Source organism: Plodia interpunctella, chromosome 14 (genome assembly GCF_027563975.2).
Source record: "Plodia interpunctella isolate USDA-ARS_2022_Savannah chromosome 14, ilPloInte3.2, whole genome shotgun sequence".
NCBI classification, from domain to species: domain Eukaryota; kingdom Metazoa; phylum Arthropoda; class Insecta; order Lepidoptera; family Pyralidae; genus Plodia; species Plodia interpunctella.
In genome coordinates, this window is record NC_071307.1 from 7441446 (window position 1) to 7468210 (window position 26765).

Below are 26765 nucleotides of genomic sequence, written 5' to 3' on the forward strand. Positions count from 1 at the left end.
TCTTTAATTCAGGGCTGGCAAGGCTCGTGTACACACCTAGTGTTGCAGGTTTCCACAGGCTGTGGTGAACACTTTCTATTATGTGGGCCGCATGCCTGTTTGCTTGCTCAGTAGTATATATCTCTATGAAAATCCTTTTATAGTCATGGCCCCCTCATGACTGAGTGTCAAGGCCATTGTGTGGATTTTACACTTATTATGTTAGCAATATTAATGGGGTGGTTTACCAATTCACACATGATCATCATCAACTGCAGGTTTACGATATTTTTATACGGTTTGCAAAATTGTCTAGAGTAGCAACACACAGCTGAATATGCTTGCAGATTTCCAAGAAACCTATGGCTGGTATGAAAAAACATAATATCCAATTCATTCGTAACCTATAAAAAAGTAGTAGGTAATGTGGTAATGCTCTTCTGACGACCTCGGTGGCGCAGAGGTAAAGTGTCCCGGGTTCGATCCCCGGTCGGGTCATGATGGAAAATTATCTTTTTCTGATTGGCCCGGGTCTTGGATGTTTATGTATATATGTATATGTTATAAAATAGTATCGTTGAGTTAGTATCCCATAACACAAGTTTAGAACTTACTTCGGGGCTAGCTTAATCTGTGTAATTTGTCCTAATATATTTATTTATTCTTAAATATAGCACATCAAGATTGTTATTAAATTAAAGTAGGACGAATCTAACCAATGCTATTTACTTCCTGTACAGAACTGAACGAAACCTGGGAAGAAAAACTGAAGCGCACTGAACAGATTCGCGTACAGCGCGAGGCCGTGTTTGCCGAAATGGGGGTGGCCGTAAAAGAGGGGATAACTGTGGGAGTGTACTCGCCGAAGAAGACGCCGCATTTGGTGAACTTGAACGAGGACCCTAATCTTTCGGAATGCCTGATTTACTACATCAAGGACGGTAAGTTTTATTTCCATAATTTTCTAAAAATCTTTTAAATACATCTATACTATTATTATAAAGAGGTAAGCGTTTGTGAGTTTGTATGTTTGAGGCGGTAATCTCAGAAATTACCGAACCGATTTCACAAATTCTTTTAAATAAAATAAAATCAAGAATATTTATTTGTAAATACAGGTATGCATGATAAAAAGGTACAATTAAAAGTGCTCTGTATTCTGCCATAGTGGCGAACAAATATAAAAAAATAAACCATTAGAAAGGTCTTAATTTCTAGTTATTAGAAAGGTCGATATCCTTTGCTATAGGCTGTATTTTATCTCAAAATTCCCACGGTAGCGAAGCCCCGGGCAACATCTAGTTAAAGATAAATTGAAATAATTCAAATTCAATCAAACTCATGAACTAATATTTAGTCCAGTATGAGAAAGTCATATAAAAAGAAAGAGAGAAAACACCTATAAATATATGTTTAATACACAGGCATCACTCGCCTCGGCACTTCAGAAGCGAACGTGCCTCAAGACATACAACTGTCCGGTTCTCACATACTGAGCGAGCACTGCATCTTTGAGAATACCGATGGAGTCATCTGTCTCATTCCTCATCGCACTGCGCTCGTTTACGTCAATGGGAGAGAGGTAAGGAGTCATTACATTATATGTACAATTTTAATACTTCTAGCGTTATCAAAAAGGCTTGATTCTTTGCTCCGATATAATTTTTTGAATGTCAAAAATTGTATTGCATTCAGTGTGTGGCGAAAAAATCATGTCCGTGCAGTAAACCATTGAGGAGTTCCCACGTCTGGAGCCGTTCCTAGGTGCACTATCAGGTCATGGTTATCATAATAATACATTGTCATCCAAACTAAAGTTGTGTACAAAATATTAGCTCAATCGATTAAACATATCTGCTTCAAAATTTAGTTGCAAGAATCAACCCGAGACATAGTTACATTGAAAAGTAAATAAAAGCTTGTAAAAATATGTCAATATTGACCAGGTGACCGAGCCAATAATCCTGAAGACCGGATCCCGCGTGATCCTGGGCAAGAACCACGTGTTCCGGTTCACGCACCCGGGGCAGCGGCGCGAGGAGCCCGCGGACGACAACAAGCAGCTGGCTGACACCGCCATGACTACCAGCGACACTGAAGGTACATTTTTTATTTATGGATTAATACAGTCGACCGCATGTCAAGTAACACTGACCTTTATGCCACGGTGATAGTGGTCAATTTGCAATGAATCTAGGTTGATGCGCTGCTGACTGAACACAACATAACAGTGTAAACTTGCACTACTAAGTAAACTTGGAATGAAGTACAAAGGTACTATTTATTTCTGTAGACATTTATTCCATATATAGCCGTGAAAAGAAAGAGGCGTATCGTCGTGTACTTTGCTCTTTTATCATGTTTATGTAAGGGAATTTTTCAGGCTAATTATGTAATTGTAGCAGCAATGACATAATGTGCCGTTTGTAAAGCCGAGTCTTTAAAATTTTAAGGTCCTTACGATCTTAACCTGGAACCCTCGGATATGAGAGAAAGAGAGAACAAAATCTGATTACGAAGTGTTCACACAATTTATTTTTTTACCAGTGAACAATACAGAAAACGTGGACTGGGACTTCGCACAATGTGAGCTGTTGGAGAAGCAGGGCATTGACCTCAAAGCGGAGATGCAAAAACGACTGCTGGCCTTAGAGGAGCAGTTCCGTAGGGAGAAGGAACACGCCGACCAGCAGTTTGAGGAGCAGAGGAAGGTTTGACCTTGTGTTCATGTTATTAAAGTCCTATTTTCAAGGCTACGATTTTTTATTTTCGACCAATCGCTGCGAATCAACACTAGTAAATGGAACATTACCCGGAAAATGACGCTAATAACTTCAGCTGGATCGCAGTTGAACCTAGCTCGTTGTGAAAATTTCAACTGTCAGTCAGTGTGACAGGCGTATTGTCAGCGGGGTCATAATAATTAGGACCCGTTTTACCCTTTGGGTACGGACCTAAAATCAGCTGACGAAAGCTCTTCAAAATACACGTCGCTACCTCCGTCACCTACAATAGTTATTGATTTAATCTGGTGATGTTTTAGAATTACGAGGCCCGTATCGACGCCCTGCAGCGTCAGGTGGAGGAGCAGAGCGTAACCATGTCCATGTACAGCTCCTACACTCCCGAGGACTTCCACAACGATGAAGACATATTCGGTAGGTCTTCCATTCCTCTTGAACGAAATACTATAGTTAAAGTCCGTTTTGTCCTTCGAGACCTAACATGTAAACAATGTTAGGTCTCGAAGGAAAATAGTATTTCGACAGTGCTTGTTTTTGAATTTTGTTGAAAAGTAGTCGTTCAAACCTATACAATCTAAAGTAAATGCCCAGCAGTGATTTTTAGCCGTCACCTAGTGTGAGTGGCGGCACATTAATTTTTTTTTTACATCATATATATTAATAGCGGCCCGTCCTGGTTTCGCTCGGCTTCTATTATTGAAAATCTGTGTAGTAGTTTTTGACTTTGTTTAATAATATGTGTAAAGTTTAGGATATAGTTTTCTTGGTTTTATTTTTGTTTTCGTTTGTTATGCGTAGTGAATCCCCTGTTTGAGACAGAGTGTTGGTCCGCGCGCGAGGTGGGGCTGGCGGCGTGGGCGTTCCGCAAGTGGAAGTACCACCAATTCACCTCGCTCCGCGACGATCTCTGGGGCAACGCCATCTTCCTCAAGGTTGGTTACTCTTATCAATGTTTTATTTTCATATGCATAGAGTTAGCCCCATATGACGCGTTGGGAGCCAAATCAGGGGCTGTAACTTTTGGAAAATTCAATACAGATACAGTATCATGTCTTTCTTATTTTGTGACAACCCTGTCTGCATTATCAACGCTGGCGGCTGTTTCGCCAATGTCATTAAATTTTCAACTTAACAATGTCAATTCACTCATATATATTTTTAGAGGTTAATACTACTAAATCAATATTAGTATACTTTGTTAAATAACTTCATTTCCCAAATAGGAAGCCAACGCAATATCAGTGGAACTCCGCAAGAAGGTCCAGTTCCAGTTCACCCTCCTAACAGACACCCCCTACTCACCGCTGCCCCACGAGCTCGCCCCACGCGAGGACGCCGACGACGAGTTCCGACCCAGCGCCCCCACAGTCGTAGCGGTAGAGGTCACTGACACCAAGAACGGGGCCACACATTATTGGACACTCGAGAAACTACGGTGAGTTTATGAAAAGTCGATAAATTTACCGCGTTCCATTTCTGAATTGAAATTTTGAAATGAGAATTCTACGCATATTTTTTAAATATTTTGTCCCAGTCTTCTGATCCCGGACTGTGTATTCAGCATAATAAAAAATCGTATTAGGAAACATTATTACACATAGCTAAAGGAAGATGGCGCCAAGTACTTTCGGTAAACAAACTACCCATTGCTGTGCAAGTCAATGTTACATAACATGCTATGGAAGATTTGTCATTGTCAATGTCAAAATGCACTGTTAACACCTAATGTTAGTGCTGCTCCCTATCGTGATAATATCGCAGATATATTCCCTATTTAAAACCTTGTAATGCATCCAATGTCAGATATATTAATGTTGTGAGATTATGAAGAACAAAACGAGACATAATTGACTGAATTTAAAATCATATATTATAACTAAAAATATATACTTACATCTACATGTACATTTTAGTTTTTAGTCTAATCAAAGTATTTAGTGAAGAACAGTATGATATGATTGCGTTATTACTTATGTTTTATATGTTTATATTTCCTATTTAATTTATATACCCTGTATTACAAAATATACATACAAATGAGACTATTATGACATCTCACTCATGTTTTTTTTTAATATATTTTATTTAGCATTTGTTGTCCTTGTATTTTTTGTTTATAATTTTAAATTATTTTTTGTACATTTAATATAAATATGATAAAAGAAACATTTTGCTAACGCCGTGTCAAATACTATCCATATATAGCAAAAATATATCACGATATGTAATTTTAATTGCTATTTCAAATTCCTATATTTAAGTACAAATGTAAGTTTGATGTAGACATATGTATAAACATCATAGGTATACTATATAACTTTTTAGGGGGTAAGTATAACTACATATATATATATTTGTCTTAGGTTGAATGTATAGTTGTCATGTTTACCTTCCAATAGAGCTTGATTTTGTTGCGCTTATATTTACTTTATATTTACTCTCTATACATACTGTTTATACTTATGTAACGTTTCTAAGCAAATGATTAGAATGCGCAGATAGACAGCAGAAATAGAATTACAAGCCAAAACACATTGAATTCATTACAAGCAATACATTTTTCAATATTATAGTATAACAAAATTAAACATAACATGATTTGTCCATTCGCCAATAAACACAATAGATTTCTCATCATTTGCTCAACACATAATGAGAGGATACGTAATACAACGCTCATTTTCACTCGAACATTTCATCACTACACAACATATACCTTATTACAAAAATACTGTAATGGGCGTGTCCTCTCAAACTAGTGACGTCACGTAGGGCCGTAGGGCTACATAGCGGTGTATTGTCCATAGCCACCGATTGGAGCTAATGCGTCAGATTTACAACATGAACGCGAGTGAGGACGTCGACGAGCCATTGGTGCCTTTGGTGCTCGCGCCGCCGCCCGCGGTCTTAGCTGCCGGAAACGGAAACGTGCCCCCGGCCTCACCTGACATACTACAGTGTATATCTGCGTGTGCGCAACAGACTCGATTGTCTCTAGCCAACCTGCTGCCGTCGAGGTTTGTGATCGCCTCGCTCGCTCAGGGAGAAACAAAGCAGACTGGCTGATGTGTTCCAAATTTGAATTGAGTTTTATTTTTTATTGGCTTCGTATATTTCGAATGGTTTCAAATTGTTGATGAACGAGTTTGGAAATTGCGTTTCGTTTTTGCTTCTCGCTTGAAAAGTTTAAGCGATAGCAAGAAACGGGAAAATGTTTACACTAGCATTTTTCTTATGTAGTCATGGCCATCTGGGTACGAAAATGTACATCATATCTTAGGCTGGCCTTAAAATGCTAGTGTGAAAGATCTGCAAAGCCTTACTAAGGCTACGGATTTGTGTGTGGTCTGACACAAAACTGCAAAGATAAAGCTGTTTTGTTTCTACCCTATACCATCAAGGACCCACGCCGCACATAGGTTCGCGTCATTCGCCGACGCCCCACGCTGATAGCTTGCAGTCATTCATTCGTTCAATTGACTGATCAGTTCATCAATACCTTCATATCCCAGAATCCCAGTTGATGTTGTGGTAACAAAGTTGTATCGGCATAATTTAGATTTATGTTGAATTGAAAATATGCAGTGAGTTGGGAAAATGGAGAAATCACTATAAAAAATATTTCAGTAAATTCCATAAATTGGAAGAAAATTTTATTTTCTAATAAAAAAGCTTTACTAAATTAATTTTATCTCCATTTTCTAAATTAATCTATAAAATCTAATACTATAGCAAAATTTCTAAAATATATCGTATTGTGTAAGTAATTTTGTATGTGTAATTGAACACCTAGCCGGTATACTAGTGAATTTGTATTTCCAATTTCATTTGTATTATTTTAAACGAAACATTATACACGTGACTCGATTGGAAATGCAATTCCGATTAAGTTTTAAATATTAACAAAAAAAAATTAAGTACCTGTTTATTTTTGCTTTTGTTGTGGTTGAGATGTAGATGTATTGTAGAGTGATTAGTTTTATTTGATAAATCATCATTTACTGATTTAGCTTAGTACCTGGGTTATCTGTATTATTCTAAGCTAACAAGCGCTTTCGCTTTCGTACGCGAAATTACAGTGTTTGTGAAATTGTACACATATTAGACTATAAACTATCAAAATACGCTATACAAAGTATGTTATACTTCCCATTTTAATTAATAACAGTTGATAACAAAACAATGTGCAATAAAACAAAAGAAATGCAAAAAATAAGCAAAAGAATTGGTATAAAATGTATGTGCGAGTGTTAAGTGTAGGTGTTAAGTAGAAATACTTGGACTAGCACTAATCAATGTATGTCCAGATTGTATACTTAAAACTTGCACTTCACACTAATTAAAAAGTGATCCTCAAGCAAATATTTGCTTGTCAATTCATAATAATCACATTTTGATCTGTATGTCTTTCGCAATAGAGTCTAAAATGTAACTCAGTCAATTTGGAAACAGTTTGCCTAGCGCATTTTGATTTCTAAAGTTCTCGCAGTGGAGTCTAGAATGTAACTCCCGTATGTTTCGACAGACAACGCCTCGAGCTGATGCGTGAGATGTACCACAACGAGGCCGAGCTGTCGCCGACGTCACCCGACCACAACATCGAGTCGGTCACCGGCGGGGACCCCTTCTACGATCGATTCCCATGGTTCCGTCTTGTTGGACGGTAAGATACCTTTAAAATTGCATTGTAGAGTAGAAAAGTTTACCAATAAATGAATACATTTTTATATATAAAAAACCATTTACCGTACAAATTTATCAAATACTATCGGCCGGCTTCGCGTAAAATTTTAAACAATTTCTATAACAACCTTCCTCTAGAATTGCACTATTGGTGAAAACCGTGCAAAAATTCGTCCGGTAGTTTTTGAGTTTATCGCGTACAATACAGACAGATGCGACAAGGGGACTTCTTTTTATAATATGTAAGTAACGCCAGCCTTCTTGAAGCATGCACTTCGATCGACCTGCTCTAAATAAATATAAAACAATATTTATATAAACAAATTTTAAAAAAATGCGAAATAAAAATAAGTCTATACGAGAAACGCGTGAGAAACCTTAAGAACTCGGTAGATTCGGAGTTGCACTGTCTTATTTTATCAAAATAAAAGCATGTAAGAATAAATTCCATCAGCTCTTTCAATAGACATTTACAGAATGATAAAGTGTTGACCGTACATAGATAGAGAAAAATTATTTAAACGTGATTGGTTCTATTCTAGGACGGAACCACACGCTGTTTTATGATATGACGTATTTGTTACAGGAGCTTCGTATACTTGTCGAACCTGCTGTACCCGGTTCCTCTCATTCACAAGGTCGCGATAGTGAACGAGAAAGGAGACGTGAAGGGCTACCTGCGCGTGGCCGTACAAGCAGTCATCGACGCCGAAAAGAGTGAGTTATCTGGTGGCATTTGTTATTATCGGTCGTCGGCGTCGCTCGGGTAAAACCACAAGAAATTGGATAGCCTTTGCCTCTGAACTTCGAGGATTTGATTTCCGGTCGGGTCTAGATGGAGAATTATCTCTTTCAATTTGGCCTGGCAGTTTAACTATTATAAATTTCAGACTACCGTAACTAGAAAATTTTGATTGAGCTCCAAAAACTTGCACAATTGCACATGAAATAAATCAGTCATAAAACATACCTGCTCGTAACCAAAAAGTTGATTGCATAATAATTAGACATAGAAAAAAAATCTTTGGGTCCTTTGGGCTTGCTCAATATGTTTGAATTTACCCATGTATCTGTACTTTGCGATTGAAATTTGTACGGTTAGAATCATTAATTTTCCAAGTAATTACTAACTATAACTACATATAATTACTAACATATAATTATGAGTCTTAATCACTTGAATACATAATTTTTCATTCATTCATTCAATACAGTGTTGCTTATCGTGAATTCACGAAAATAAAAATCTTAATTGAAGAAAGAACTTTATTTATAAAAAAATAAAGGATCAAGAAAATAAAACAAAATTGAAACATTATAAAAATAACACTTAATCAATAAGTGCTGTCGGTTAATCATAATCCGTACCATCTTCAGGCACACAAGTACCATTAACTTTTATGTATCCATTTGGGCACAGAACACATGGGGCAAATGTTCCCCCACAACCTAAATTATCAATGTCATTTACATAAGTAAAAGGGGCGAGCATTATGTCAACAAGAAACAAAATAGCTTCCTCATCAGTCACTCTGGACTCGAAATATGCAGGCTGAGATGTGATGTCCTTGAAATTTATAGGGCATGTTCCATTTGCATAAACCATCATAATGGAGAAAATTACGAATACTGGCAACGACATCCTGTAAAGAAAGATATAAATTAAGATGGCATTCTTTTAATTAATAGCGTACACTAAAAATATCACAGAAGATCATGCTATACGTATGTATGTACATACATTCAAATACACGTACGTGTATTCTATCACACCTCGCCCCATCCGATCGGACAACGTGTGATAGTCACTAATCTTACTAATCGAACTTTTGAGCCTGAATTTATACTCCTTGGTAAAATTATAGATATTCATGCAGAAGTGAAAAAAATGCCAATGGCGTCACAATTTCATTCACTAGCAGCCTGTCCCGGCTTCGCTCGGGTGAAACCATAATAAAAAAAACTGCCTGTGATATTCCTGGACCATGTTGTCTATATCTGTACCAAATTTATTTAAAATCGGTCTAGCACATTTTGAGTTTATTACTTGTATACAAAAAAAAACAATAATAAAAATATTCTATACAATATTAGTATGAATGGATAGTATGGAAGTATGGATTAAAATTAAAAAGAAACTTGAAGAACTCATACCTGAAGTCCTAGTTATTTTTCTATTTCGATTTATTTTGTGTACTTGATCTTTAATTAAATTTATTTTATAAATACTTTCAATTGATCATGTTTTCTAAAACAAATTATATCACTTTTTTGAGGTTATGTGCACAATTAAAACATGAAGCAAACTAAAATAGAATGTCTATAACGGACTCGTCGCAGGAAAACATTATCACTAAAAACCCGTGTCCGACTTTATCCTGAATGTTGTGTTTAAATGTAATATTCGCCTATAATTCATACTGTATTATGTATATGTCGTAGCCAACTGGTTAAAATAGCCGTTCAATCAAACAGCTAGCCATTTGACTGAACAACACCATTCAATCACACGGCTATACGTTGTTTAGCCGACTGCAACGTTCAACACTACAGCTAGACGACGCTTAGTCAACTGGTTAAATGGCAAATTAACTAGGGTGACCATTAGTTTAGTATGTAATTTGAAAGATATGTATTACACAAGCGTAACGATAACAAGAAGAATTAACTGTATTTCAACTCATTTTGGACATGTTTAACTCATAAAATAGCTTATTTATTATTTATGGAATTGCAATTGCTTGCTTGCTGTTGCATTTTATAATCTCGTCATTTCTTTTCGAATATTTATTTACATTTCGATTCACACGTATCACTCGTATGTGCCTCCATAATTTCTGTCTCTTTAATAACACTAGTAACGTATATTTACTACTTACTTTCCGAAAAATATCTTGAAACAATCAAAAACACCGGCTAGTTGACGCCATATTCAAAACAAAACGCACCTATCGTCGCGGTGGTGAGCGCTGAACTAATTCAATTAGACGGCGGCTTTGGAATCAGCCGTAGTTTCGAACGTTTCGCGCCTCATATATTCAATTAAAAAGTTAGACGTGTGGTTGAATGCCGTTGTTCAGTCAAAGGGCTACCTGTTTGATTGAACGGCTATTTTAACCAATTGGCTGCGACATATATATGTAATCAAGAGGGATTTAGTTTTATACTGGAAGTATTTCAAATACAAGTAAATCTAGTTTTGAATTACTCCATCGAATGGAAAGTTGAACACGAGCTGGCATAATCGTAACTAAATCCATAAATACATATATGGACAAATTGAGTTAGCCCCAAAGTAAGATCGAGATTTGTGTTATGGGTTGAGTAGAAAAATGTGAAGTGATGACAAACTTTCGCATTTATAATATTGGTTCAGATGGATCATCAGTGTGGATAGATTTGTATTATATATTATATGCTATTATATAGGCTAGTTTACACTAGGGTACAAGCTCTGCTTCATTCAGTCAGACACTAGTCTCTCACAATCTTAAATTGGTTTTATGTGTTTTTATCTAATTTGTGTGTACAATACAATAACTTCTAGTGCACATAATAAAAATATAGGTACAATTTTGAGAATTAAATTATATGCGCATAAATAAGCAATATGTACTTTCGTGAACTTATATAGATTGTAGAGAAAAAATATTTTATTTTTATTTTTTCATCTCATGGCTACAGACAATGCCGAGTTGGCAGCGGCTGGCGTGAAGCAATCAGCGAAGATATCGTTCGACGACGACATCGCCCCGACTCGCTCCCGACTTCGAGCGCTCTCCAGTCTGGACAAGAACAATGCTCTTAACTTGGAGGATCGTATTGCTGATGGCCAGGACTCTAACATCAAAATTGAGGGTAAGATTAGGGCTTGGAAACTTTATAATAACGCGTGATTTTTTTTAAATTTGTTTTTTATAAATTTGTGTAACCAACATCAATTAAACAATTTAGCTTACAAATCTCGAAAATACATTTTAGAACCAATTAGGTACAGGTCTGCACAAATAATTTGACGACCTCCGTAGCGTATTTGTCACGGACGCCCGTCCGCTATCTGTGGCTGCTGGGTTTGATTCCCAGTGCGGGAAAATATTTGTGTCTGTGATCACAGATATATGTATGTCTGCGGTTCGGGGTGTGTTGTGCCCATGTCTGTGTATGTGTCCATCGGACTCGCGATACAAGCTCAGTGCTTAATCTGAGTCGATTTTGTTTAGTAGATTACAGAAACACGCGTAACAAAATATCTCCCATAAGGTACCTTTACTCGTGGAATGTCACATATTTTTTGTTACTATCCGTTTTCCGGGAGATAATATGGATTACTATTATAATTATATGAATTATTATTATTATGGGTTATTTCAGAACTTGGCGTGAACGAATGCGACGCTGACAGCGGACGCGGCGACAGCTCCCTAGCATCGGAACTGAAAGACGAGGAGTTGCCAGAACACCTGACTCCCGGCCGCGAGTTCACGTTCCGGGTGACTGTCCTCCAAGCGCACAGCATCGCCACTGACTATGCTGACGTCTTCTGCCAGTTCAAGTGAGTCTGCGCTTGTTTTGAAGGATTTTTTTATAGGCTTAGACACCTGAAATAAATTTGTCTTCGCAGCTGATTGATGCATGCAATGCCAGGGGTGTCCCACAGCCACAGTACCCTGTAATTACACTCCCTCTTACCCTTCAACACAATACGAGGTTGGAACACAACAATACGAGGTGAGGTACTCAGAAGATCTAAGGAACGATGAAGTGTTTTGATGAGAGTACCTTAGTTCTGGAGCTGAAGATCTAGATATCAGAACACCTCGAGCCGCGAGTTCACATTCCACAGTGACTGTCAATGCGGGCTTCTTCTGCCACTTCAAACGATTTTCTCGCACACCGATTTGCTTTAATAAGACTTTGGACTAGAATTGTGGTTTGACAGCTGTTTACTTCTCTTTTCAGTTTCTTACACCGAAACGAAGACGCGTTTTCTACAGAGCCTGTCAAGAACGCTGGAAAGAATACGCCCCTCGGATTCTATCACGTACAAAATGTAAGTCTAATTTTTTTTTGTTCAATCAAAATATATATATTCTTTTAAGTGTTTAAAATGTTTTGTAACTATGTTTCATAATTTCGCAGATCACTGTACCTGTAACAAAGTCGTTCGTCGAGTATATCAAGACTCAACCGATTGTCTTTGAGGTTTTCGGTCACTACCAGCAACACCCACTACACAAGGTGAGTTCATTAATTAGGTTTCGTCAATTAATAGTAAGAATTTGCAAGAAAATCTCTCAATAAAAATAGTAAATCATTTAATCGCGAATAATGTGTATAAGGAGGCTTGTAAGCGGCTAATTATATTACCCAATATGTGTGAATGACAAGAATACTTGACTAAAATCTAAGTCAAAATATTTCTTCAGAAATAAGAACTACACAGGCACTTTATCACGTCAAATACAATGAAAAAGAAACCATTTTCTTGTCAGTCATATACAGCAGTCTTGATCGTCTAGGGGCCGCCTACACGTCACATGATTAGTAACAATACTAAAATTGAAACTTTCCATTGCTCTTTAGATCCATCAGGCATTACCTCAAAAGGCAACATTTCTGACGCCATCCGTTTTGCTCCAGGACGCGAAGCAAGACGGCATGGTGGGGGCGGGGCGCACTCCCCCCCGCCGCATGCTGCCCCCCTCCATCCCCATCAGCGCCCCCGTGCGGAGCCCCAAGTGGGGCGCCGCCAGCGTGGCCCCGCCCTGCTGCTCGTCTCACCTCCACTCCAAACATGATTTGTTGGTTTGGTTTGAAATTTGCGAACTGGCACCTAATGGAGAATACGTTCCAGCTGTGAGTATAATTGCATTCTAATTTATAAATCTTTCATCCAAATCAAGGACTTTATTATCTCATCGAAGTAAACTCTCTCGTAAAAAGTCCAGTTTATTCGACATCTTACTAGCTTGAATCTACTCATAGTTGTCCAGTTTTATCAATCATTAACTGTGACCCCCATGTAGTCTTGGTTGATATCATCGGTTATTTAAAAACTTTGATCAAATTTTAAACACTATATTTGTTTATTACTTAATTAAGGTAGTAATTTTCATACTTTTCGTTACAATCACTACATAGTATAAAACAAAGTTGCTTCCCGCTGTCTGTCCCTAAGTATGCTAATATATCCCTAACTACGCATTGTATATTGATGTGTATTTTTTTAATAAATAGAGTAATTCAAGAGGAATGTTATAAGCATGCATAATATTGCACCCGTGTGAAGCCGGGACCGGCAGCTAGTTATTGTATATATAAATGTATTATTTCGCAGGTGGTGGAGCACAGTGACGAGCTGCCTTGCCGCGGTCTATTCCTTCTTCACCAAGGCATACAACGCCGTATCCGCATCACCATCCTGCACGAACCTTCGTCTGATTTGCAATGGAGTGACGTCAGAGAACTCGTCGTTGGTAAGATTATAGAGACCATAAACACATTTTTAAGCAGGCATCTCAGCGGTATCCGAATAGTGTTTTATTGTGTTTTGTTTTTACTATGAAGTACTTAAGACTTCACGTCTCTGTCTACCCTCGTGGGAATCAGCTGTGATAATATGCATATCTAAAGGTGTTAATATCAATTACACGCAATATGGTCTACATTCGAATAACTATCTCCATTTGTGTGCGTACCGTGAGTGCGTACGTACACATGAATAGTTTCTGTATAGAAAAATGTTATAATCACTTATCGAATAGGTTCTTTTTAACCTTTTTAACATCAGTCATTGGTTATTTCTGTAGATTTTTTACACTAAACTATTGGTTCATAGGTTTAATTACTCCATTAGTAACTTAATGTTGTAAATTTGCTTTATAGGTCGTATACGCAACACCCCAGAAGCTAACGAAGACACGACAGACGGTGATGAAGACGGCGCCCTGTCTCTTGGACTATTCCCAGGAGAACGACCCACTCTTGACGATAGAGCTGTATTCAGGTAGGTGCTCTAAACTGTGGTACGCATATGAATTACGCATTTTGTGTGGTGGCAAAGGCACTGACATCGTTTAACAAACTGGTCTCAGAGTTACGTCACTTCCAGAAGAATTAAATTAAATTTTAAAAAAATTGTATAATATCTTCGTAAATATAAATCGGAAAAAAGAAATTAAAAGATATGGGCCGCTTATTTTATTCCCCTGTATGTGAAAAAATATTTACAGAAAGCTATTTTTTTTGTCGTATTGTCCATTCTGACTTTTTCTCACGTTCTAAAATTCTTATGAATTTAAAATTTTTAAAACTCGTTAACGAGCCTGCTGAACATGGATACAAAATCACATACAAAGGTGATACCTAATTACAAAACGTGAATATTTTAACGTATTTGTCTTTGTTATTTGGTTTAAAACAATATTCTAGATATCTATTGAAACATCTTTTACAAAACTTTCGCTCACTTAAAATATATGCGGTTTTGATTTATGGTGCCAAAAGTAGTGTTATAGAATAAAATATTTGTTTATTTGTAAAATCTTTATAAAGAACACATGTTAAAGGGCCATAAATAACAAGAATGTAAATATACTTTGGTGGACTTATCCCATGAAGCGATCTCTTCCATTCAACCAGCGATAGTTTGAGATGAAGACTCAATATAAATTATTTTTAGGTTTGAAGCCGCTTGGGACAGCAGCCTGCACGGGTCACCGCTACTCAACAGAGTGAGCGCCAACGGAGAGGTGGTCTACATCACGCTCAGCGCTTACCTCGAGGTAATGTGTTCATTGGCTACTTGCCAGTTTTATGAAATACTAGCTGCACCAGACGGTTTTGCCCGCGTAATTTTGAACGTCTAATTATCGATCGCTTTCCTCCGCTTTGCCCGCAGTTGACAGACCGCATGTGTCATGATCGCTTGTGTATTATCCTAACCATCCTACTTAATATTATAAAAGGGAAAGTTTGTAAGGTGTGTATGTGTGTATATATTTGTTACTCTTTCACGCAAAATCTACTGGACAGCTTGTTATGAAATTTGGTACACGGGTAGAATACCCGGGTAGGTACCTGGAATAACTCATAGGATACTTTTTATCCTGAAATTCCCACGGGAGCAGAGCCCCGGGGCGAAGCTAGTAATATTATAAATGTGAAAGTTTGTTTGTTACCTTTAAATACTCTATCTACTCGACCGATCTTCTTGAAATTTTGCATACATATAGCTTGAAGTATGGAGAAGGGCATAGCGTACTTATCGTCCAGGAAAATTCCGGCGAAGCCACGGGCAATCTTCTCTTCACAGTCGTATTCCTCATGGCTGCGGGTCGTGGTCATTACGTGGAATTAAAAACACCACAACAACTTGGCATTAGTAATGGAGCGGTTTGCCATTGCCTTCTCCATTTCACACACAAGTTAATAATCAACCAGGTGGAGAACTGCGGGCGGCCAGCGATCGTCACCAAGGACCTGTCGGTGGTGGTGGTGGGCCGCGAGGCGCGCACCGGCCGCTCGCTGCGTCGCGCGCTGTTCGGCGGCCGCCACGCGCGCGCCGACCACCTCACCGGCGTCTACGAGCTCAGCATGCATCGGGCTTTGGAACCAGGTCAGCTTTTTTTACTCTACCAGATCTTGAGGCCCACCTGATGGTATTATTCTTCTTCTTGTATAATATATCTGTTCTTGTTTTGAATTTAACCAATTAGTACCTAGGTTGTCGACACACTACTTATATGTTTTGTTTTTTTGTTAAGTTTTCGGCACTGTTTTCGTTTCTAACATGTTATTTTTATTGTAAAATGTTTCTTACAATAACGGTTTGTGCCAAAATAAATTTAAAAAATATATATATAAATTTACACACCATGACATTTTTTTCGCTAGATGGCGGTAGTTAGTCGTAAAAGATGCCTATATGTGGGGCGAATAAAATGTGACAAATGTTAGCAATAACATACTCGATATAATGATTATGGACCATTAGTATTAGGTTCTGTACTTATGTTACGCAGCTACCTGCAATATTTTAAAAGATAAAAATCTACAATATCTTTAAATATAAAATATTTATTTAGGTGTTTATTTATTGACTAGCTGATACTCGCGACTTCGTTCGTATGAATAAAAAAAAATACTAAGTATATCGGGGCTCTTTCCTTTGGGCGCCAAGTTATTATGATAAATTATGAATAAAAGGAAAATGTTGTGCTGGACAGTTTAGTTAATCTCTATGAATATCAAATCAGATGTGCCAGATCTTCGATTTATTTATAAACACAAAGTTATTTATCGATGTCACTCGTCAGGTGTACAAAGACGACAGCGGCGCGTGCTGGACACGAGCGGCACGTACGTGCGCGGGGAGGAGAACCTGCACGGCTGGCGGCCGCGCGGGGACTCGCTCATATTCGACCACCAGGTTAGATCTGTTTCATTCCACGTGACGACGATTTAACGTTTTTTAGGGTTCCGTACCCAAAAGGTAAAACGGGTACGGGAAACGGGAATTGAAATGTATATTCACATCATGGAAAACGATATTAAAATGTGAGCATTATCAATTTATGTCTTAATACGGTGCGTACAAGCTTTTAAATAAGTAAATAATGAGGAAGAATCAATGAATATTGACTTCTTATAATGTAAATTCTCAAGTCAGACAGTAAATAACAGTTAGTTACGAATTAAAGGGACTGCCCTTTAATTCGTAACTAACTGTTATTTAATTAAGATATTTTTAAAATGATAGAAATCTCTTTAAAAAAAAAATTTCATGAATTGAATTATGTAACGTGTTTTGTGCTTATGTTTGATTAATATATAAGTTATTATTGTACAAAATGTGACGTTATTTATAAAAAGGACGTATGTTTATTATTTGACATTATAATATTCGGACAGATTTTCCAGGGTAAAATGTAAGGGACTCAATGTTGTTACCAACACCCTGTATTGAATTTGAATCTATATTTGACAGTGGGAGTTGGAGAAGATGACTCGGCTGGAGCAGGTGGGCCGCACGCGACACTTCCTCGCGCTGCGGGACCGCCTCAAGCACGGACACGAGCACACTGTTACTGCTAATGACTTCACCAAGACAGAGAAGGTAAGGTCTTTGAATAATAATACTTTGTTTTTAGTTGTTTCAGAAAAACATATTTATTTTTATATAATAGTATAAATTAATAGTGAAAAAGTATTTGTGAAAACCTAATTTTTGAATAAATGCTTTGATAAATGAAATGTCGAAAAAATTACAAACTAATTTTCATTGAGAAACTAGTGGCACGAATTTAGTTTCTTAACGTTAATTTTGTTAATAATTTCGGGTATAAGCCTTGTATCATAATGAAATATAAGATTTCCAAACGGTAAAATTTAAACGTAAAAGTATTTGAATCCACTTATTTTTAATAATTATTTTTTTAATTCAAAATATCAATTTTCGAAAAGATTATAAATATTTAAATCCAGAACACAATCTGACTGTTTGCTTTTGTTTTTTTTTTTATTTTACTGTTTTTCGGCCAGTGCATTCCGGAATAACAAACATCGAAAACATTATTTCAAAAAATTATAGATATAGCAAAAATATTCTTAATCATGACATTACCCATATTGGTTTAGGAGGTATGCAATATGGCGGCTAAGGCTGCGTCAGAGACGGCGAGAGATGATAACGACCGTGAGATGGCGCCAGGAGAGAAGGAACTTGCGCTCAAATACATCAAACTCATGCAGGGTAAGTCTCCTAAACACGTATAAAGCTCTTTTAAAAAATCTTTTGTACATAGGCATTCAACCCTCTTGTGGTGTTCTATCCTCATCCTATATGTGTTTACATAATTTCGGTGCTCAACATACTGCACTTAGTGTCCTTTTTGTGACTTTTGTACGTTCATTTTGTTTTCGAACCTGGGACTTTTTGATCAGATCGCTACATATATAGTCCAGTCGTCCAGTCTAGAGGACAATATTTTACTGTTGTTAATGTCACAACCAAATAAACAAATAGTTATGGTATTGTCGTAATGTCTTCCTATATAAAAAAAAACAATTACGTATTTTATTGTTAAAGTGATAAATATTTCAGGACGAATAGGCTCCGGCGCAACAGGCAAAGAGGTAGAGACAGCCGTTTCACCAGCCACGCCTGTAGATGAGGGCGTCTCAGCTGATATGTCAACTCCCAGTCTATTGTCATCCATACACAGCGCTAGCAGCTTTGAGTGAGTATACACACACGTTGTAATGTGTTAGATCATATTTGATGTCTCTTTTCTTTAGCAAATTGTTATTAAAGAATAGTTTTTCAGACAAGATACAGTTTGTCTATAAAAACGATAAAAAATAGCCCGCTGAGCCCTTATGGTTGGCAACACTGAGTGTTTATCAACCAATCTAAACCATTATATTTGGTATTGCATTGACAAAAAAAAATGTATTTCGTTAAAAATCCGTTTTCCACTCCAGTCGATGTATATAAAATTAAATGTAATTAAATTAACCCGTCGATCGCTTAGAATCAAGACACAATAGATAAACAATCGATTGACCGGCGCATTTGCATCGATTCGTAAGGTATATGATATCAATTTTATAGTAACTTATTTCTCGAGGACACAGCAAATATACAAGAATAAAATCAAGTAAAAGTCTTCTTGATTCTAAATTGAAACAAAACGTATTATTTTATAGATTATGTTCCCCCGAGCGGGCGCTCCTGGAGAAGTCCATGTCGGGATGGGCGGCCGGCAACCCTGGCGTGATGTCCGCGGCCGGGGCTCTGTACGTCCCGGAGTGCGAGGAAGTGAGGGTCTCCGCCGCCGTGGCCCGCAGGGGCTACCTCAATGTGCTGCAGCACGGAACTCACGGATGGAAGAAGAGATGGCTGGTTCGTATTATAGGACAGAACTTTCAAAACTCCATTGTTTCGCTGCTAGCCTAGTACTTTACTATTCCAATCGCAAAGAAACTCCACGTTTTAAGGGGGTGCTCCAGACTCACCAGCGCCATCATCTCTATTTATCTATTAGCGTAAATTAAAAAAGTGGTACTACACAAAATAACAATTTACGTTTAAAAAACTTTTAAAAATTTACAAGAAACCGGTGGCCATGTGTTACAATGCTAAACTGGCCGCTTTGCGCTTTACTTTGTAGCCTGAGAAGTTGTATGGAAATCCTCTGTCTCTTTCAGCTATGCAAACTCGTTGTCTCTGGCTAGTTTTGTAATTTCTAATACACGTTTTTCTTCGATTAGCGAAACGAAGAGTTTTCTCTGTGTACAGCTTTTTGTCCTGTATTAATAGGTGGTAAGGCGGCCATACGTATTCATCTACCGCGACGAGCGCGACCCCATCGAGCGCGCGGTCATCAACCTCGCCAACGCGCACGTGGAGTACTCCGAAGACCAGGAGCAGATGGTGCGGATGCCCAACACCTTCAGGTCTGTACCAAACCCGGCCTTATTACTTGGTTCCTACAGTCGAATTTCGAACGTCTCTAGGGATATCGTGAGAGCTAACAGGTGTGGGGAGGGGCTCGCTCCCAGTATTACTATTAGTAGTACGTCGTTACTTTAAGCTAAAGTATCTTTTGTCACTATAGCACCTTACAATATTTGACATCGACAGAACGAGACTAAGCATACTTTAGGTTTATAGTATACTTTACGTGTATAAAAAAGTTTTGTGTATATTCTTTCTTAGAGAGTTGATCAGTCTTTTTAATGAATGATTTCTTGGCCTCAGCGTGGTGAGCAAGGAGCGCGGCTACCTACTCCAGACCCTCGGAGACAAGGAGGTCCATGATTGGCTGTACGCCATCAACCCGCTGCTAGCCGGACAAATCAGGTGAGACACCATCCCACCTTACTGTAGTTTAATAGTTTGAAGTGGTCGTAAATAATAAATAAATATATTAGGACAAATCACACAGACTGAGCTAGCCCCAAAGTAAGTTCGAAAATTGTGTTATGGGATACTAACTCAACGATACTATATTTTATAACATATACATATATAGATAAACATCCAAGCCCCGGGCCAATCAGAAAAAGATCATTTTCTATCATGACCCGACCGGGTATCGAACCCGAGACCTCTCGAGGACCGCCACCGAAGTCGTCAAATCACTAGTTAAGGGGCCGGTGAAGTATTGTTCCCATACAAACTTAATACCAAAATCACATTGAATGTCTTGAGTCATGACATGATTTGTGGTATACAAATCAGACTAATATAATAAAGTGGTTTTCATAGAACACCACTTGCTTCCGGTGAAAGAAAATATGATGAAACCTGCACTGGTTCACAGTTTAAGTTCGCTAGTGTATTGCAACTACTTGCCACGTTCATGTCGGTAGGTAGTCGGTAGAGTCATGTCAGATGCCTTTAGGTTACTTGAATAAAACCAGTGTTAGCGAGGATAACTTAACATTTTTTCACATTTATTAACCAAATTTAGATTCGTTCAAAAATAGAAACCACATATTTTTTTAAGTGGATTTGAAAGTTTTGGAACAGATGTTTGAATAGAAACTTAGGTTAATACTATGCTATGGTATCGTGAAATATTCACGCTTTAATTGTTATTTTAGTATTAGGTTTGCATGGGAAATGTATGCTCCGCACGCCCCTTAAGAAGTTCGCCTGTGATCGGAAGGCCTCAGGTTCGAGTCCTACTCGTGCCAAATGCGTTTCTATACAGTTTTGTAGTAGTACGTGTAGTTCTTGCGCCATCATCTGTTAGTCCTACCAATTCACTCATCTAAGTCAATCTCTAATCTAAGTCACTCAATCAGTTTGAGCCTATTTCTGTCTGTCATATTTGAGGTTCGAATCCCACATAATTAGAAAATTTCAAATATACTTCTACAGCGACTGCACAGGCAGTCGTAAGATCTTTCCTTTTCTTAAATTTTCATTCCTGTTTTAGTAGTTTAGATTTAACTTACGGGTTATGGTTTATATAGGCTACATAACCAAATTAACTACATAATGAACGAGGTAATGAAGTCTGCCTGTGATAGACTAAAACCCGTAATCTAATAGGTGTCGTACTAATATAACATTGCCTAAAATATTAAAATTTTATTTACTACACATTGTCATGGAAAATCAAATTAGTTTTCCTCGACATAATTTCAACCCTTTATTTTCAATATGCAGCTAATTGTTTGATTAAAAGTAGGACAAGACGTTGTAATTAAAAATATTCAACTGTGATACGATTTGGCTACGGCGTGGGCGGACCTTCATAATGATCTTAGGACTTAGTGCGGGTTTGGTATTACATGTCTCGAGTCGATTCGCAAGTGGTCGCAGCTACATAATCACATTGCGGTGTGGTTGTCGTTGCGTCACAATGGCGCGCTCTGATTGGTTTGCTACGTTTCACTTCCAATCGACTCGATGGTGAGATGTAAATAACAAGCCCGCACTATCCTAAAGACATCGAAACTATAGTCGATATCTGCGTGGATAACACATGAGTATAATTTTAATTACATAACCTAGCTCATCAACCATTAATTAAATAAAATACGTAAGTACAGTCTGTCTAGAAAGTGAAGAAAATGGATAAACAGGAGATGGGCCTTCATTTGTTTTCCTCGCTTTCTTGACAGACTGTAGAATTTAACTATTAAGTTGGCCGATTAGTACGCCACCTATCTCCTTTCAAAGGTCAGCATGGCCCATGACAATATACACGCGTAAAGTTACTTGCACACAGGTCGCGGTCGGCGCGGCGCGGCGCTCCCGCCCCCGCCGCCCCCCCCGCCGCGCCTGCGCACGCATGAGACCTCACCATGGAGTCTATCCTCGTTTTTTAAGTGCGTCAGTAACAACCATCTCCAAAACAGGCCTGTACGCGCCGCGCAACGCCTTGGATATTGAAACGGCCACCGTTTTACTTATTTAGGTCCTTAGGGTGAACTCAATACTTTGCTGGACAGTATACGATAAGACGTACTGAAACAGTCAACAGCACATCAAGTTACTCTGCATGGAACCTCTATAGCGTGATAATAGCGGCGAGTTTGTAATGAATTTGGGTAGGTTGATGTGTTGTTGACTGTACCACGAGAAAAGGTACCTTATGGAAGGAAGTAGCAAAGACGTTTCGTTTGCTCATTTTTATTATTATGCGCGTAGAACGTAAGCAACTGCCCTCCATAGGGCACTTTTTCTCGTGGAACGTCAAAAATATAACGATGTACAGTCTGCCACTGAGAAATCTGACCCCCCCGCGATTTGAACACCATCTCTTAGGGGGTCAGATTTCTCTGTGGCAGACTGTACAATATGGTGTCGAAGAAGTCAAAATGACGGCTGAATAAAGCGAGAGATGGAAGACACTGTAAGTATATGCTTAAATTTGAATGCACTGAACAAGACACAAAATTAGTTTAATTGTTGTAACCGTTGCATTCAGCTGTCCTGGAAAGTAATGTGGTTAGTTTTCAATTGTCAACTTTTGATTAATTATTGAATAAAGTTCACATCTTTAATTATAGGATTTTTTTTGAAACGACAGATTTTAGATTGTGTCAAATGTAAGTTAATCGAATAAGGACCTAAAGATACCAAGTTATGGATGTTGTATGTCTGTGGCTGGTTTGGTGGGGTGATTATAGATTTTTATACGCGAAAATTGATATGTGGTCCACTTCTGTCTGGCATTATAATTTTAGTCTTATAATAATTTGTTTTCACTATTTGGGACCACAGAATATTGGAAATAATGAATTTAAATATGAAATGATTCAATTAATTTAGCATATCTTTTATTTATTAGCAGTAATATAAAACCAGTGGCATTTAATGCGAAATACGGTCTATACGTAAATAAATTGTATTATATATGTATCTATGTTGATACTGTTGGCCTTTTTACTATTTGAGAGTTTTAAACTATACTAACTGCCAAATTACGTGTTAAAACAGAATCGTATACTTGTCCTTTTCGCACGCGAACATTAGTATAGGCGTCTTGCTCGCACAATTTCATTATGAGTGAACCGCTGATACAATTAACGCTACCAATAAGGACGGGTATACAGTATGTAACAAAATATCTGTAACCAAAGTACCTGGGGTAAATTCTTTATGCGAAGTTTCAAGTTAATATTAACATTTGTAAAACAGGAGGCTTTCGTATTCGTCGACGTCGTCGTATGACGACTCCTTTTTTAGTGTTAATATGAACTTGAAACTTCGCATAAAAGATCTACTCAAGGTACCGCATCACTCCTGGGGCTCGATTCTCACGCAATCAAAGTTCACATCATCAATTTTCTCCATTTTTTTTCACTGGCTTAATTTACAAACGAAACAGTTTCATCGATCGATGCGGTCGCTCAAAATTTTGTGACGGTGATTTTTGTAAATTAATGCACAAGCTAAACCTCAGAAAAAATGGATAAAACTAATGAAGTGAGAAACGGGCTCAAGTTTATATGTTAATAGGTGTTATTTTAACATCCTGTATTTTTGGTGGTTGGTAAACAAGAGGGTCAATCGTGGGTTGTGGGGACCAAACCGGTGCACAAAATAACGACGGGGTAAGAAATGATAATATTTACCGATTGAATATTAGAATAACCTAATCTGAACAATAATATATGTCTAGTATAATGGCTGTTTCAATGTCTATTAGGGTGGATGCACGTCGTATATAAGCTTAGTATTTATTGTAACATTGCGGTCTTTGGACCACGATTTAATCTAGATGCATATTGTATTAAAGCTCTTATTTATTCGAGATATTGAAATTTTATTGTGTAAAAGTGACAGCACACTATCAACTTGAAAAGGGATTGACCTACGCATTAACTCGAGCCGTAACCTTTATATGAAACTTCTCCCAATTGGGAGAAATTTCATATGCTGTGCTTGCATAAAGGTTACGCGGTTGCTGTGCAAGCACAGTAACCGCGTTGCAGTGCTGTCAACTTGGATTTTTCATAGTTTAAGAGTTGCGAACCCTTCCGAAATTGAAATATTATGTGTGTGTTGTCACCTGAAATGGGAAAGACCGGTTGTGTGCGTCTTACACACCTCTTGTACAATGGGTCACATAGACTTGTCTTCCCAAGTTACTTGATTGCCGATCAAAAACTCCGTTTGTGAGTGGTTTTGTTAAGTTTCAAGTATCGTGGTACAACGACTGGCGAAGGATTGGTGACCGCACAATACTCTTGTGCAACCAAATGAATTCGCGCACAAAACGTATTCGCCAGCGATGTCTGATAGACTCCATTTGTAAGGAAATAAGAATTTAATATGACTTGTATTGAGAGAAAAATATTACTGAACATACCTATAAAGAATTTCTTGTAATGTTGGATACATTTTATTAATGTAACTTACCTTGTATATACGTATGACCAGACCGGAACAATAAATATATTTTGAGGCTCGAAGGCCGAAGCTGGCGATAGGCCGAATTCGTATGACGTCATACGTTGATTCTTTTCACATTTTAGTATCGATTGTAAATACATAATAAATTAATGACAATGTAGTTAAATATAGACTACGCGTTACAAAAAAGATATAAAACATTTTCTTTGTACGCTACTTCGTAGTTTGGATTATTTGTGTAATTTATTTTTTCTATTTTTTTTCTCACTGGATTGTATAAAGTAGGTTAATGTGGATGTTACCGACGATACGTTGTCTGTGGGTTTAGTCGAGACTCAACCATTCCGCTGATGTCTAGTCAAGTGACGCCGCGAGCGTCGCATTGTATGTGGTAGGGTAGGCTCCATAGATCGATGCTATGATGCGAATAATCACATACGATTAATAGAACACGTCACGTTCTATTACACGAACACTTCATCAGTCCATAAATCATTGATATATACATATATATCATCGTAGTTAGATAATGTATGTGACTGTAGTTTTATATAATGTTCCTTTGACTTTGTTTCGTCTCAACGATCTGTTGTAAGTCCAAGCTCTCTCGTTACTGCTTTGATAAATGTTAAATTATATGATAATATTGTCACTGTACTATCGCTTCTAGGTGACTATTTCCAATCCTAATAAATCCAAGCGTACGTACATAGATATTTATGACATAAGCTTAAGTGACTCTCGGTCTTTGTAAATAAAATAACTTATTCGTTTGGTACTTATTGGGTTACAGTTTCATTAAAGAAAATCGCTTTCCTTCTGTTACGAGTCCATCACCGGCTTACAGTGAATCGTAGACGTTATATATTCGGCTAACATTAGGAAATATCCTGATAATAATTTAGTATAGAATAAAAACATAGTTGTAAGATGACAAAAAGTATTATCCAAATTTAGACATGCTGTGTGTTATAAATATTTCAATTGAAATTATTGTCGTCGATATTTTTGTCATGGATCTAACGTTCCGTTTACGACATACGATGTCTGAAAGTCTACTGCAGAAATTTTTTTCTTCCATTTTCTATGATTTTGCAATATGTCTCACCGCTGGGTGCAAAATGAATTATAACGTCTTAAAATCCATTTTGTACTTTGTCAATTTCTCGCTTTAATGTATAATTCTATTTACGAACGAAAAATGAGATCTCAAGCTATCATGACGTTAATACTTTCATTTCTAGTCATTTTGTATAACATTCCAAAGTTTGTACATTATTTCCTTTTCAAATAACTAGGGTAAAGTATTTTGCATAGCAAAATGATGTTTACGTAGTTGATAGTGAGCAGGATAAATAAATCACGGGCGTGGTCGTGCCGAATGGACACTTATGGAATTATTTTCTTGGTAATTTCGTTTGCGTAATTCTTTTAGTTGTTATATGTTTAATTCTAAAATCTTTAGATGTAAAAGCGGAGGTTGAATCATATATATTTTTATAGAAAATACTGTTTAAACTATGCTGCTATTTTTATAGGACTAGTTGTTTTCTTACGTTACGTTTGTAAAGAATTATTTGTGGAATGGGTCCGCGGGTAGTTTATCGGAGCTTGTATAATTTATTTAGTGCTTTTATTATGTATACTGATTGTTTGGAGCGGAGGTCGGGCGCCGTGCCGCCGCGGCTCTCGACCCTTGTGATTTCGATAGTGATTGTTGATTGTTGGGCGAGAATGATATTTAAAAAAATTATATATTCTATATATAATTTATGGATTTCATTCAATTTATGAAAATAAGAACAATGTAATGATTGGTAATATTACTCATTGCTCTAAATGTACTATCAAAATATATTATACACAGTGTTAAAGGTCATAAATAAAATGCTTTGAAAATTTCCAAATCGTTGTTTTCTCTTTTACCCTACTCCCCCCCGTCGCATTGCATTACTGGGAATTGGTGAAATGTTGAATTA

The 26765-nt window shown here is 37.5% G+C and overlaps 1 protein-coding gene and 1 long non-coding RNA gene across 16 annotated transcripts in view; one reads left to right on the forward strand and one right to left on the reverse strand.

The window, feature by feature from the left end:
• The window catches only part of unc-104 (uncoordinated-104), a 90891-nt gene extending 64198 nt beyond the window's left edge, over positions 1-26693 (forward strand). For 7 of the 15 annotated variants that reach the window (XM_053754341.1, XM_053754340.1, XM_053754345.1 and 4 more), the window contains 27 exons: positions 720-920; positions 1404-1561; positions 1926-2079; positions 2527-2690; positions 3023-3137; positions 3522-3655; positions 3947-4158; positions 5531-5740; positions 7249-7386; positions 7993-8123; positions 11091-11264; positions 11778-11958; positions 12366-12456; positions 12546-12644; positions 12990-13262; positions 13744-13882; positions 14292-14412; positions 15088-15190; positions 15849-16023; positions 16724-16836; positions 17395-17523; positions 18045-18159; positions 18511-18646; positions 19116-19311; positions 19729-19865; positions 20170-20271; positions 22140-26693. In XM_053754341.1, coding sequence (XP_053610316.1) covers positions 720-920; positions 1404-1561; positions 1926-2079; positions 2527-2690; positions 3023-3137; positions 3522-3655; positions 3947-4158; positions 5531-5740; positions 7249-7386; positions 7993-8123; positions 11091-11264; positions 11778-11958; positions 12366-12456; positions 12546-12644; positions 12990-13262; positions 13744-13882; positions 14292-14412; positions 15088-15190; positions 15849-16023; positions 16724-16836; positions 17395-17523; positions 18045-18159; positions 18511-18646; positions 19116-19311; positions 19729-19865; positions 20170-20271; positions 22140-22317 — 4079 coding nt within the window. In that variant the 3' untranslated portion in view covers positions 22318-26693. The remainder of the gene's footprint in view (positions 1-719; positions 921-1403; positions 1562-1925; positions 2080-2526; positions 2691-3022; positions 3138-3521; positions 3656-3946; positions 4159-5530; positions 5741-7248; positions 7387-7992; positions 8124-11090; positions 11265-11777; positions 11959-12365; positions 12457-12545; positions 12645-12989; positions 13263-13743; positions 13883-14291; positions 14413-15087; positions 15191-15848; positions 16024-16723; positions 16837-17394; positions 17524-18044; positions 18160-18510; positions 18647-19115; positions 19312-19728; positions 19866-20169; positions 20272-22139) is intronic. The other 8 variants (XM_053754348.1, XM_053754346.1, XM_053754349.1 and 5 more) reach the window with 8 other exon arrangements.
• On the reverse strand, positions 8659-9960 carry LOC128675154 (uncharacterized). Its single transcript, XR_008405236.1, has 2 exons — positions 9561-9960; positions 8659-9049 (listed from the first exon to the last, which is right to left on the reverse strand). It is a non-coding gene; the product is annotated as an uncharacterized LOC128675154 (long non-coding RNA).
• Positions 26694-26765: the final 72 nt, after the last annotated feature.